The 13,568-nt window shown below is 24.5% G+C and overlaps 6 protein-coding genes across 6 annotated transcripts; 4 read left to right on the top strand and 2 right to left on the bottom strand.

Moving 5' to 3' along the window:
- Window positions 1-1,933: 1,933 nt before the first annotated feature.
- On the top strand, window positions 1,934-2,758 carry ENU1_055450 (hypothetical protein; the record flags this gene model as incomplete). Its single annotated transcript, XM_008857982.1, has 2 exons — window positions 1,934-2,449; window positions 2,513-2,758. The coding sequence occupies 2 exons, from the start codon at window positions 1,934-1,936 to the stop codon at window positions 2,756-2,758; spliced, it is 762 nt and encodes a 253-aa protein (XP_008856204.1).
- Window positions 2,759-2,857: 99 nt separating this feature from the next.
- On the bottom strand, window positions 2,858-4,588 carry ENU1_055440 (serine/threonine-protein kinase, putative; the record flags this gene model as incomplete). Its single annotated transcript, XM_008857981.1, has 1 exon — window positions 2,858-4,588. The coding sequence occupies one exon, from the start codon at window positions 4,586-4,588 to the stop codon at window positions 2,858-2,860; it is 1,731 nt and encodes a 576-aa protein (XP_008856203.1).
- Window positions 4,589-4,757: 169 nt separating this feature from the next.
- On the top strand, window positions 4,758-5,525 carry ENU1_055430 (hypothetical protein; the record flags this gene model as incomplete). Its single annotated transcript, XM_008857980.1, has 1 exon — window positions 4,758-5,525. One exon carries the CDS (start codon window positions 4,758-4,760, stop codon window positions 5,523-5,525), a length of 768 nt encoding a protein of 255 aa, XP_008856202.1.
- A 182-nt stretch (window positions 5,526-5,707) lies between these two features.
- Window positions 5,708-7,420, top strand: ENU1_055420 (hypothetical protein; the record flags this gene model as incomplete). Its single annotated transcript, XM_008857979.1, has 1 exon — window positions 5,708-7,420. One exon carries the CDS (start codon window positions 5,708-5,710, stop codon window positions 7,418-7,420), a length of 1,713 nt encoding a protein of 570 aa, XP_008856201.1.
- Window positions 7,421-7,577: 157 nt separating this feature from the next.
- ENU1_055410 (protein kinase domain containing protein) lies at window positions 7,578-8,793 on the top strand (the record flags this gene model as incomplete). The annotated part of the gene is made up of 2 exons (XM_008857978.1): window positions 7,578-7,658; window positions 7,714-8,793. The coding sequence occupies 2 exons, from the start codon at window positions 7,578-7,580 to the stop codon at window positions 8,791-8,793; spliced, it is 1,161 nt and encodes a 386-aa protein (XP_008856200.1).
- A 1,389-nt stretch (window positions 8,794-10,182) lies between these two features.
- ENU1_055400 (NAD-specific glutamate dehydrogenase, putative) lies at window positions 10,183-12,342 on the bottom strand (the record flags this gene model as incomplete). The annotated part of the gene is made up of 1 exon (XM_008857977.1): window positions 10,183-12,342. The coding sequence occupies one exon, from the start codon at window positions 12,340-12,342 to the stop codon at window positions 10,183-10,185; it is 2,160 nt and encodes a 719-aa protein (XP_008856199.1).
- Between the last annotated feature and the right edge of the window lie 1,226 nt (window positions 12,343-13,568).

The following is a 13,568-nucleotide window of genomic DNA, read 5'->3' as shown; positions in this document are numbered from 1 at the left end:
TTTTTAAGTTTCTTTTTTCTTTTCTTTTTTGAGTAAAAAAACATCATCCATTCTCTAAAACATAAAAATTTGAAAAAGGTTTAGAAAAGATACTATTTATAATTATTTCCTAAATTACTTTTATTTTATAAAATAATATAAAACATAACATCAGACTTGATATTCTTTTAATTTATTGTTGTTATTAAAAATTTTATATTTTATAGTTTAGTCCAACAAAGTTCTAGTATTGATGTTAATTCCAATATAGGTAGTTGTAATATTACAAGACATTATCTATTAAACACTTCCAAGAAACTACTTCTTTTATTGTCCTTTTATTATAATGTAATAAAATAGAAGTTCTATTTGATAGTAGTGTATAACTCAATTATATTTTAATGAGTTTAAGAAAATAGCAGTAATCCCCATTAATTTATCTCTTTCGTTTAAACAGATAAAATGTAATGACACTAATTACTTGTGAAATACTATTCACAAAATGAAATTGACTCAATGCAAAGAATTGAACAATCTCTAAAAAATTAAAAACTATTCAATACTTTTATATCTTCAATCAACTCAGACTTTAACAAGAATGAAGTTATTTCTGGAATAATAGAATATTGATGGTAGAATGAAATTAGTTTATATTGCTTTTTTTATTAAAAGAAATTCCATTTTGTTGACTGAATCAAAATACCTGTTGACGTTTTTAAATGTTATGATTCAGATAATCTGATAATTTCTTCATTGTTAACACATATTTTGTCATATCTATTTACAAAAATAAGTGTTATGTCGTAGGTAAATTAGTAAGTATTTGCCAATTTCAAATAGGAATTATTTGAACGATTCCAGATAAATTTAATATACCATATAATTTGTTAATGAAGGGTTATATGCAATTTTAAACGTTATTATCCTATAAGCACTTAAATAATTTTTTTTGTATTAAATTGAAGAAAATGTATTTCACTATTGTAAGAAAGAATTAAGGTAAAAAAATTTTATTCTATGACAAATTTGCAAATTAGAAAAGAAAAACCTTTCTTGTAAGCGATTTAAAAAGAGAGTAATTCCTAAGTATAATATTTTAAATATAATACTAATTAATAAAAATATATATATAGTAAATTAGAAAGGAAGATATTTTTAGTCTATTTATTTCAACTCAGACATATTAATTAAGAATTTTATTTATTTGCTTTGTACTACATATTTTGTTCAAACCACTAATAGTACTTAATAATGATTAGTCAATAAATGACAATAAATTGTTCTACTAATGAATGAATATACTTATTATTCAGATAAAGTTTTAATAAATTATTTAATTACTAAATATAATGAAGGAAGTTATTCAATTAATGTAACTTATTTATTTTATTCAAAAATATTATATTAACTTGTATCATAAAAGCAAAAACAGTCAATTTTGACTCTTTTTGATTTTATCCTTTATAATGAATAAAGTAATAATATTCTATCATTATATTAATAAAGAATATTTAAAATTTAATGAATGATTTTAAGAAAAACATAAAATATTTTCATTATCAATAATAGTAGTTTTTGATAACAAAAAGATCAAATTAGTTATATAGTTATGGCTTTATTTAAATTCCATTCATCAATTTTATTTTTTGTAATTAAAAAAAGAAGTATTTTTAAACTAAAAATGAAAACTGTCATAATATTAAAAAATAATATAATTGTTAAGATATTTTATTGTTTTTTTTGAAGTTTAAAATATTTTTTGAAATGTTTTAATATCTTTTAAATCCAATTATCTTTTTTTTTGGTTTATGGGGAAATGGAAAATATAAGTATAATAAAATAAATTATTTTAATTATTAATTTCTTAGAAAAATGACAAATAAAAATATCCAAAGTTATAACTTTTGAAAATAAAAACAAAAAGAACTTAAATTGTTCTTTTTATTAAATTCAAATGAATAAATCCAAATGGTTTTATGTAACTATTGGACTAATTTGTGTTACTTGTTTATTTTTAATAGGAAGTTTTGTAGCATTTAGTTTTGGTGTTCCACGCCATACATATAATAAAGCAACTGGAAAAAGTATTTTAAATAATTCTGAAGTAGTTTCATGTGGGGATATTGAAGCTCATTCTATTCGTTTAACTGTCAATGGATTTAGTTATCAATGTGGGTTTACAACCACAACAAGTGTAATAACTTATATGACTCTTGTAGCGATATTTATTTGTGAATTAATAGCATTAATACTTTATTTAAAGAGGAAAAAGTTACTTGTACTTGTAGCGTTAGGTCCATCGTTATTAGTTCCTATTGGATTAATTATATTAACTTTTTTACAATCGAAAGATATTCATAGTGGATCATCTGCATGTCAAACTTATAAATCAAAATTTCAACAAGGAAGTTGTTCTTCTTGGGTTTTCATTGCATCACCGATTATTAATTCTTTTGGGACATTAATAAGTGTTTGTTATTTATGTTTTAATTAAATAAGATAATAAAAGAAAAGAATTAACTAAGATGGATAGTTACTTCTTCCTGGTATTTTTATTTATAGTAGATGTATTAAAAAGAATAAAAAAAGTAAAGAAAGTGATAATGAAATAAATCTTACTAAATCAAAAGTTGCCCCAGCATTACCTGAAAAAAATACAGAAAATGTCCAATTTAATGAGATAAGAACAGAAAATCAATCATTAATTTCAAATGACAGTTTATCTACTGATCAAAATCAAGAAGTTAATTTCTTTGCTATTCAAAATAGAGATAAATAAAATAATTTAAAAGAATGAGTATTTGAAATTAGTATTGGTTAATTTTTACTAGACAAAATACAGTTGATTACACTTTGTAATAGTTATTTTGTGTTTACTTTATTTATTATCTGTCATTCGATGAATTATAATTTTACTTTGGTTACAATGTTTTATTGTTAATGGATTTTCTTCTTTTTTAATAGTAACAGAATTAAAAGAATCTGGTACAGAATATATTTGAGCTACAAATGAACGTGGAACATCAGTAGAAACTTTAGGAATAGAAGGTTTTGAAAATTGATGATTAAATACTCTAATAAATTGTTTTGGTGTAATGCTTCCATATTCAAAAGGATTGTCAATAGTAATATTAGGTACATGTCCAGCTTGTAATAATGTGAAGAAAACATTGTAATATTCTGAATTAGTTAATTTTTTATTAATAATAACTTTATTTTCAAAAGCATCTGATAACATATCTTCAGGGTCTGCAGAAACTGAATGACCATAAACTTTAAAAGGAAATTCTCTTTCAGGAGGAGTCCATTCATAAAAATCTTTTGGTGTAACATCATTAATATTTTTAAAAGTAAAAAATGGATGATTTAATGCTTGGTTTGGTGTAAGTCTTTCTTTTGGATCATATACAAGTATTCTTTGAAGAAGATCAAGTAAACACTCTCGTATAATAAAATTATTTTCTTTCGTATTTAAACTTAATTTCATTGGGTTTTTCATAATAACATCATGAAGTGAAGAATAATATAAATAATTTTTATGAGGAGGTAATTTAATATTATTTTCCCATTCAAATTCAAACGATTCTTTTAGTCTATATTTGTTAGTCCTTTTAACTAATTTAAAATAACGATCAGCAATTTTTCCATTTTTAATAAATTCATCAGATGGCATTCCAAGCATTTCTACAAATCTTACAATTAAATCAAATTCACTATCAGCAGGAAATAAAGGTACTCCTAAAAATAATTCTGCAATAATACATCCAACTGACCACATATCAATTGCATTATTATATCTATTATTAAATACTACCTCTGGTGCTCTATAATGCCTTGACTGAATATAACTATACAATGTATAATTTTCAAAACATGAACTACCAAGATCAATTAATTTTAACTCTCCATTTTCTGTCATCAAAATATTTTCTGGTTTAACATCACAATGAATAATTCCTGCTTTACTACAACATTCTACTGCCTTTAATAGTTGAATTAGTTTCTTTTGAATATCATTTAATTCTAATCCAATATGTCTTCTTTCTTTAGCATATTGATAAAGGTTTTGATTTAATAATTCAAATGAAATACAAAGATGATCACAATACATAAAATGATCATACATCTTAACTATTCTTTCATTATTAGAATCAAAATAAGTATTTAACATAGACAATGTAGCACATTCTAAAAGACCTTGTCTTAAATAAGCTTTCTTATTTTTTAATATTTTTAATGCACAAAACCTATTATTTATATGATCATAACATTTAAATACTTGACCAAATGTTCCTTGTCCTAACTTTTCTATTACTTCATACCTTGAAATAGTATAGGGGTTCATTGAAAATTCTTTTCCTTCAAATGAATTAAAAGTCCCTATTATATCATGTCTATATACAATTAATTCATTTCTTTCGTTATCTAACCCATAATTATGTCTTGCTTCAAATGGATTAGTTAAACAATTCTTTATATTTGTTGGACTTTCTCTCTTACACACATTGTAAGTTTCTTGAATTCTCGTAGTGAGGAATTTGGTTAGCGTTATACACATAGGGGGTAATTGTGGTTCAGTTGGGGTGTATTTGGTGAATGCTGATTCCATGAAACTTTCTTTACGAATTTTGAGTTTTTATTTGCCTATATTTAAAAACCATATTTTAATAATAAATTTATTATAATTTAATGGTTTAGCAAAAATAAAAAAGAGAATTAACAAAAATTGAAAGAATTTATGTTAAAAATAAAAACTCAGAAACGAGTAGTTTACGTTAATGGAAGACGCACGGGTTATCTTAAAGAAAATTCAAACACCTATTCAACGAAATGTTAGTCGATGTGGGTTGACTGGAGTTATATTTGGTCTTTGTTTAATGTTTATTGGATTAATATTATTAATAGTTTTATTATGTTGGCCTGAGACATTAGTATATTGGGAAAGAAATAAATGTTTAGCCATGCAATCATCTTTAGGACTTAGTTCAATTGATCGATACGTAAATGAACGATTAAGAGCTGTTATTATTGATACTAGAAGTTTTAATCCAACAAATCAAACGTATTTTAATGATTTTGTTCCTTTCTATAATAAAGCAATAAATCAAAAACTTGATGTATATATGGCTATGAATCCTGATAGCATTTCTAGTATTAATACTATCTATTCTTCATTTGAAATTAAAGGAGTTTTTGTTGATCAAAATAATTTAAAGAACCCAGAAGAAATAAGATATGTTTTTGATCAAGTAAATGAACACAAAGTTAAACGAAACAAGCAATTTATTTCTGGTCTCATTACTGAGTTTGGTGGTATTGTTGATCGTTATTATTATGATTGTGCATTGTTTATGGTTCATTCAAAAATTTCATCTGAAGTACTTTCATTAACTCAACAAGAACTTAAAAAAGGAATAACACTAATTGGGTTCCGACTTTCAGATTTTAATAATGACATTACTCAAGTCTTTGATATAGCCAATTATGTAGATACCTTCTGTGATTCTAATGTGAACTTCTTTGGATATGTAATAATGTTTGATTAATGAATTATTCTAATAAATAATAAAAAAATAAATTATAAATTATAGTAACTTAAATATTTTGTTTCATGTTTTGTTTTCTCTTAATTGAAGAAAACAAAAAATAAAATCCATTAAAGAACTATAAAAAACTATAAAAAAATATTAAAAAGTCTGAGTGAAAGATGGTATTATTAGAGAAAATAATGAGCTATGTTGATGGACAATCAGTTTATCAAGTAGAATTCAAATTAAAAAAATTAAATAATCTTTTAGTTGATGATTTGTATATTGAAATGGAATTAAAAAATAAACAAGAAGAAAGTATAGGAAAATATTCAACTAAATTAAAAGTATTTTCTAACACTGAAGGGCTTTCAGTATTAAATTCTATAGAAAGCATTGAAAGAACTGGTAATGGTTATACAATTAAATTTTATTATAGTGGAATGTTTATGGAAGGATTAATGAGCGAAATAATTGATAATGTTGTTATCAATAAAACAAATGTTACAAATAATTATGAAGAAAAGATAGATGATATAGTAAATCAAATTAATGAATTAAGAAATCTTGTTATAACTAAAAGAGGTATAAATCAATGTACAGAGGTTAAAGAAAGTAATGAAAAAACAGAAGAAGTATTAAATCAAATGATTAAAAGAATAACTTCATTAGAAGAGCATATGAAAAGTTATGAAGGATTAGGAGAATTAATAAAAAGTAGTATTGTTAATATGGATAATAGAATGAATGAATTAGATAATCAATTAAAAGAAGTTAAATTAAAAGAACAACAATTAGGAGAAATTACAGTCCAATCAAATTCTGATAAAAGACCTTCAGTTGATTGTGTTATAGAAGAAAAATTTAATAATTTTAATAAAGAAGTATCAAAGTTAAAGCAAGACATGTCTACAACACTAATTGAAAGCCAAAATAAACAACAAAAAATTATAGAAGAAATAACTTCATTAAAAAATTGGTCAACTCAAACTGATAACTTATTATTTAATATAAATCAAACGGTCAATAGTTTAATGGTTTCTTCTTCATCTAAAATTAGTAGACAAACAACAGAAATATTACAGTATGGAAGTGAATACACAAGTGAAGCTGGTGGTTCAAGAGGAAGTTCTTATAGAACTCCAACACTTGGTTCTGCACCAGATTCACCACGAAAAACACATACTGACAAAATAGGAGTTGTTACTTCATCAGGAAGTAAACTTGAAGAAGAACCTAAAAGAAAGAAACTACATCAAAAAAAATCAATATCTAAGACTATGAAAGACCTTAGTACTAATGGGTCTTTTTCAAGTCTTTCTAGACATAAAACTAGTAATGATATTCATGGAATAGTTAGTCCAAGAGGTGATAATGATAAAGTGATTAGTATAATTGAAGAAACTAAAAAAAGGAAATCTACTAGTTCAATATCCTCAAAATCACCAAGACCTAAAGCAGTAATTGTAGATAAAGATAATTTAAAAGAAGAATTCGAAAAAAAGAAAATACAAAATCAGAAGAAAGAAGAAGGAACACAAACAAAAAATGATTTAATTTTTAAACAAATACGTGATGGTGAAATTATGCATATGATTTGTAATGAAGATGAAGATAAAGAAAGAATGGCTAAAGAATGGGTAGAAGAAAATATTAAGAGTATTGATTTTTGGGAAAATTTTGATTCACAAAGACCAAAAGGTGTTTTTATTATTTGCAATAAAATCAGTGAAGGAAAACAGATGAAGAAAAGACTTGAAATGATGTTTGGAAAAATAAAAATTGGAATTTTAGGACTTGAAGAAATGAAAGAAGAGAGTAAAGAAGATGGATATATTGAAATTACAATTCAAGATAATAGAGTTGAAGATAAAGAAGATAAAATTAAAAATTTGGTTAAAGAATGGGATTAATCATTTCATTTATTATTTATTTTTGGGTTTAATGGTTATTAAAAATAGATTAGATAATTTTATTTTAATTAATTTGAATTTAGATACTACTTTCTTAGATCTTGTCATTAATTTCTTAATCATTTAAAATTTAAACTAGAAAAAGTATTTGAATAATATGGAAATGGAAGAAGATTTTTGGGGAGTTTTAAAAAGTCAAAATGAAGCATATCCAGATATTTTATTAAATAAAAATGTGGTTTGTTTCTTTTCTTTCTCCTTATTCAACAAAATAAAAATAATAATAAATATAGACAAGAATTGGAAGAGGATATCAATCATTTCTTGAAACTAAAACAGTGATTAGTTTTAATCATTTTACAGTTAAAAAAGATTTCCCCTCTATTGGACATGTTTATCTTGTAGACTCTAGTACTAATGGTACTTTTATTAATCATAATAGATGCAATGATTCCAGTGAAATATATTGTTATGATGAAATTACTATGTGTCAGCCATTGAGTTCAGTTGCTATATCATATATGTTCATTGATAAAAGAGTTGAATTAGAAGATATGAAAAGCAGTGGAATCCAATATGATTATTTTATTGGAAGATATATTAATGGGAATGAACAATACATAAGGAGGGCATTAGTTAAAAAAGATTCTTTCCAAAAAGAGGAGTTACTTGTTAAAATAATAAGAAAAAAAATATTTCCAATTAATATGAAAGAAATTAATACACTTCAATCAATTGATTCTCCGTATATAGTTAAGTTACTAAAAACAATAATTACAAATAACCACATATTTCTCATAACTCCATTTCTTAAAGGTGGGACTTTATGTCATCGTTTATTTTATCAACCATTCAAAGCAAAAGATATTCAATTTATAATATACCAAATTCTTAAAGCAATTCAATACTTACAGAAGAAACACATTATTCATAGAAGAATTAATCCTCAAACAATTATTTTTGAATCAGAAGATTCTCTTTCCTTGAAATTAGCTGATTTTAGTTTTAGTAGAAGAATAGATGAAACAAGACTTGCATCTACTTATTGTGACTCTGATTATTTAATTGCTCCAGAAATTATACAATCAATTGTAAATAAAAAACCATATTATGCAGAAAGGGTTGATATATGGAGTACTGGTGTTCTAATGTATATGATGGCTCATAATAAATATCCAAAAGTATTAAAAAATTATCCATTTATTAACACAACAGAATCAATATTTCAAGAAGATTTGCCATCAAACCCAACTGAATTTGAAATGTACCAAGAGGATTTAATAAATAAAATGATGTTCATTGATCCATTTCAAAGGCCATCTGCTGAACAATGTTTTAGTCATCCTTATTTTACTAAATTTCAGTTCAATTAAGTAATATTCATGTTTCATTTTTTAGAAACAACAATAAAGAAAATATAATTATATAAATTACAATAAACAATAAACTATTATATAATTCCAATCATTTAGAAGAAATACGTTTTTCAAATACATACATAAGTGCAAATACTTTCCAACATAAGTTGAGATTAATATTAGGAAGAATATAATATAGATTTGTTTTATAAAAAATATGTAATGGCTTATGTTGAAAATAGTTCCAAGCATCATAAAAATGTTGCTAGATGAAATTGAACAGTATTATTTCAAAGCTACTATTTGAAACAAAAAAATGTTTTTTTTTATCAAACAAGAATAAAATATAAATACAAATAAGATTAAACATTAACAAATTAAAATATCATATTCTTCTCAAGTTATCTTTATAAAAGATAATATTAATCATTCATAAAAATTCATTTAAAAATAACTTTAGACCTTTATTTTCAATAGACATTTGATACAATTAACATATATTTAATTCTTCTAATAGTTTTTTAGACAAACGTATATTGATTAATATCATATCTTTAAGTCTATGAAATAAATTACTAACGTAAGATTCTATACGTACATTTTATGTTTTAGTTTATTGATTCTAAACATAAGTGTTTCAAGATTACTTTCATCACCATCTAAAACAAATTAATAACAACAAGTATTTATAGGTTTGCAAATATACTTTCAACAAAACAAGATATTCTTTCCAACTTCACTTTGTTGTAACTAACATGTTTAGAGTGAGTTTAAATATTCTGTTCCATACATCTTATTTGATTTATTTATATATAATCTTTTTTTATGTCTATAACTCTTTTTAAAATTATAAATAATTAAATATACCATTACTAATATTTAATCAATCATACTTTATCCATACACATTTTATTATACTGCCATTTAATTTGCTTAATTCTAACACTATTCATTCACTTGTTAAATTTTAGGTTTTCTATTATCTTCTAATTTTCTTCTTCAGTTGTGCGTATTTATCAAAATAAATTATTATTAATTTCTTCTAAAATTCTATGACAAAGCATAACTTCAAAAATAAATATGACTATTAGTATATGTGTGTCTATTCTTCTTTCTTAACTTATATTTTTTTCAATACAATGAACAGTACTACTGTTATATTTATTGCTTAACACTCATAAGACTATAATATACATAAATAAATAACTATTTTTCATCTAAAAAGATGCTTTCTCTGTAATAAACAATAATACAAACAAGAGCTTACAATTCTTTTAGTAAATCAAACTAATATTAATTATATCTCTTTAGAATAGTTTCTACATTAACCATTTTGTATATTTTTTATTTTGTTTTTCATTTATTATTAATATTTCAATAAAGAATAAGAAAGAATAAACTAAATTAAAGAAGATTAGGGAGAATGTCAATAATTGAGACGTGCCATCCTAATCCCTTAGAATAAACTAAATGAGTTGCTAAAGATGTTGCAATGATTGCCTTCATGTGCATCTGTGGAATACGAGTCATTAACTGTTCTTTATAAGGATTCAAACATTCTGGAATATACTTTATATAAATATTTAAATATTTCTTGTTATTTGTTTCAAATAAATTTAACGGTGATAAAAATTCTTGAATACGGTCAGTATATTCATTAATTCTTCTACTTATCTCTTCACTGATGCTGACTAGACTAGAGTTGTATTTTGCATCATAGGCTTGAAGCATACAATTTCCTTCTCCTTGAGCAATGTCAACAAGACGTTTAAGTATTTCTTTTGCATACTGTTTCTTAATGGCAATGAACTGATCATCATCAAGTGCTAATCCACCTAATATTTCGTATGATGATGAAACAACACCACATTTATTTGCAGATGAATCTTTAAATATTAAAACACCACTTTTTTCTAAAATATCTCTTGCTTTTGGGGTAAGATATAAGTTGGCTCCTTCAACAATCATTTTAGCAGTTGGTTTACCATTAACTAAGAAATTTTGAACATTATTCTCATTCAAAGTATATGGCCTACCACCACATGGACAAAAAACATCAACAACGTTCTGATGAACAGTAGTTTCATATAACTTCATTCCTTTATTAGCTTCAATCCAATTTTCTTCAACCTTGCCATTCTTTTTATTATATATTTTAAATTGTTCAACAAAAGATTGATAAGTTCTCTTTTGATCAATTCGAATCATATACCCATCATCATGTAATTTTTCAGTGTTAAAGTACTGAAGAGCCTTTCCTTTTAAGAATAATTGGTCTAATTCATTAATATCAATTCCTTGACTATCTAAAATAGCACAAACAGAAGATGAAATTGAAGTGATTTTACATCGTTCTGTATGTTCTTTCTTAACTAAATGAATTAAATTACCAGCAACGTCACCATTTGGTCCACCTGTAATTTTCATTGTATAATTATTTAATTTAAGATAATCTAGTCCCAATTTAACATATTCAAATACTCCAATAGAAGTTACTCCATATTCTTTATGATTAATACCAGTTTCTTCTTTTCCACTAATAAATGCACCCTTTGCAAAATAGTCCATTCTTTTAGATTCATTGGCAAGCCACTCAATCATACAATCATGCATATTTTCATCTGGACCAAGATAAATGTATTCTGGGTGTTTATAATAATCAACAATATTTCTTTCTTTGATCGTTCCATCTTTATTAGCAACAATAAGTGTTAAAAAGGTATTTAAGAAACATTTTTGCATTGAATATAAATATTCATTTTTTGCTTTATCTTCGTAGTCCTTTATAATTTCTTCAATATCACCTGAACACCCTTCAAGAATTAACTTCTTCTTTATAATTTCAATATCATTTTTGATATTATTTGGATACAAGAAAATAATTCCTTTTGATCCTCCTTCTGGAATATCTTTATTCTTTTTTTGTTGGGTATAGGCTAAATTGTAACACTCTCCAAACATATTTGTCTTTTGGAATAATGCGGTTTCCATATCTTTATTAATAACTGTTCTTAATCCTCCTCTTGCTAAATCTCTAAATCTAATCTGAAATCCAAAGAAATTTTTGTTATAAATGAAAAAAATACCAAATGGTAATTCTGGGTATTTTGTGGTTCTATCAAATTCAGGAATTTGGTCAAGGAAATGAGGACTTAAACGGAACCCAATAGCCAATTTATCAATGCAGAAGAAATTAGTTTTTAATATATGTTCAACTAATGAAACAATAAAACTAAGTATAATTTTTCTTCTTTTGTCATGTTTATATTTTCCTGAGTCAATATTTTCAATAGCTTCCTTAGCCAAAGCAATTTTCTCATTATAAATATCTTCACGGACATTTTTTGGATTAAATTTATTATAAAAAGCATCACATATCAATTTACTAATTGCAGAATGAAAACAAAAGGCTTCTTGAATATATCTTTCAGTAAACATTGTTTCATTGATTTCACATAAAAACTGTTCTGCTAAAACACTTAACGCTTGTAATAAACTACATTTTGAAACCGAAAGGTAATGTGTTTCAACTAAATCTTTTCCAATTTGATTATAATTTCCCATCTCTCTTAAACTTATAAACTCTCTAAGGAAAGACTCCCTCTTTAACTCCTTCCCTAGTTGTTCCCCTTCAATAACTATTTCACCAACAAGAGTTCTATTAACACTTGCAATATTTCTAATACTAATAGAAGATTCATTAATACAAATCTCTCTCAGTTTACAAACTAATGCAATTTTATATAAGAATTCCTTTAAATCTACATTTTTCCATGAAAAAATTAACTTCCATTTAGTATCAGTAATTTTTTTAATTTCATACTGTGCATGTTCAGTGCCTTTAGTTTGTTCAATAAGGTTTGTTTCTTTAACATCTAAATCCTTCTTAGTTTCAACAAAAGAGACTTTGGCTAACCTTAATTTAGTAGAATGTCCTGGAAGATTCTGTTGAGATAAAACTGATTCATAGTTTAAAATAATACTGTCTTTGTAATGCTGTAAGGTTCTTTCTTCACTCTCTGGAGTGTCAACAGAAATAACAATAGCATATGTATTGAAAGTTAAGAAAATATAACTTTCAAAATTTTTAATAGTCTTGAGTAGATTGACAATAGTCTGTTCATTTTCCTTCACAAAAAAGAATTTTTGTTGTTCATAATTAGTTTGTAGCCAGCTCTTATAATCAATATCAACCATTTTTCTTTTAATGATTATTTTTAGTTTATTTTTCTCTTTAAATGTTCTTGTCTCTTCATTTCTAACTAAAAAATGGGGTTTAGTGAAAGGTATTTTCACCTAAACAATTGGTTACATTAAACGAATGCCAACAACCTTTTCTTTTCAGTTTTTTATCATTTGGGTAATTCTTTAATTTGATAATAACATTTCACTATTTTTTACGACGGTTTCAGAAAAATCTTATCTCGAAACACACTAGTTTTGTTTTTCTTTTAAGTTGTTGAGTCATAAAAAGGACATTTATTTCGTTTTTGTGATGAGTCTTTATTTTCTGGTTTATGAAAAGTTATTATTACATCTTTAAAAATCCACTTTTAATTAAAACAAAAATTCTCTTTTGACATAGATAATAACTTTCTTATAATTGTCACTATTTATTTTTTATTTCTCATTTTAGAACTATTAAAAAGCAAAAAAGTTTCAATTTTAAGATCAACTTTCAAATTAATATTCTCCATGGATATAAATAAGAAACAATTCTAAGAAAAATTTCAGTTAAAAGAACTATCTTCTTTAATAAAAAAAAAGAAAAGAAAAAAGAAACTTAAAAA

This window comes from Entamoeba nuttalli (genome assembly GCF_000257125.1).
Source record: "Entamoeba nuttalli P19 unplaced genomic scaffold asmbl_3103, whole genome shotgun sequence".
NCBI lineage: Eukaryota > Evosea > Mastigamoebida > Endamoebidae > Entamoeba > Entamoeba nuttalli.
This window is presented reverse-complemented; position numbering and strand designations above follow the sequence as displayed.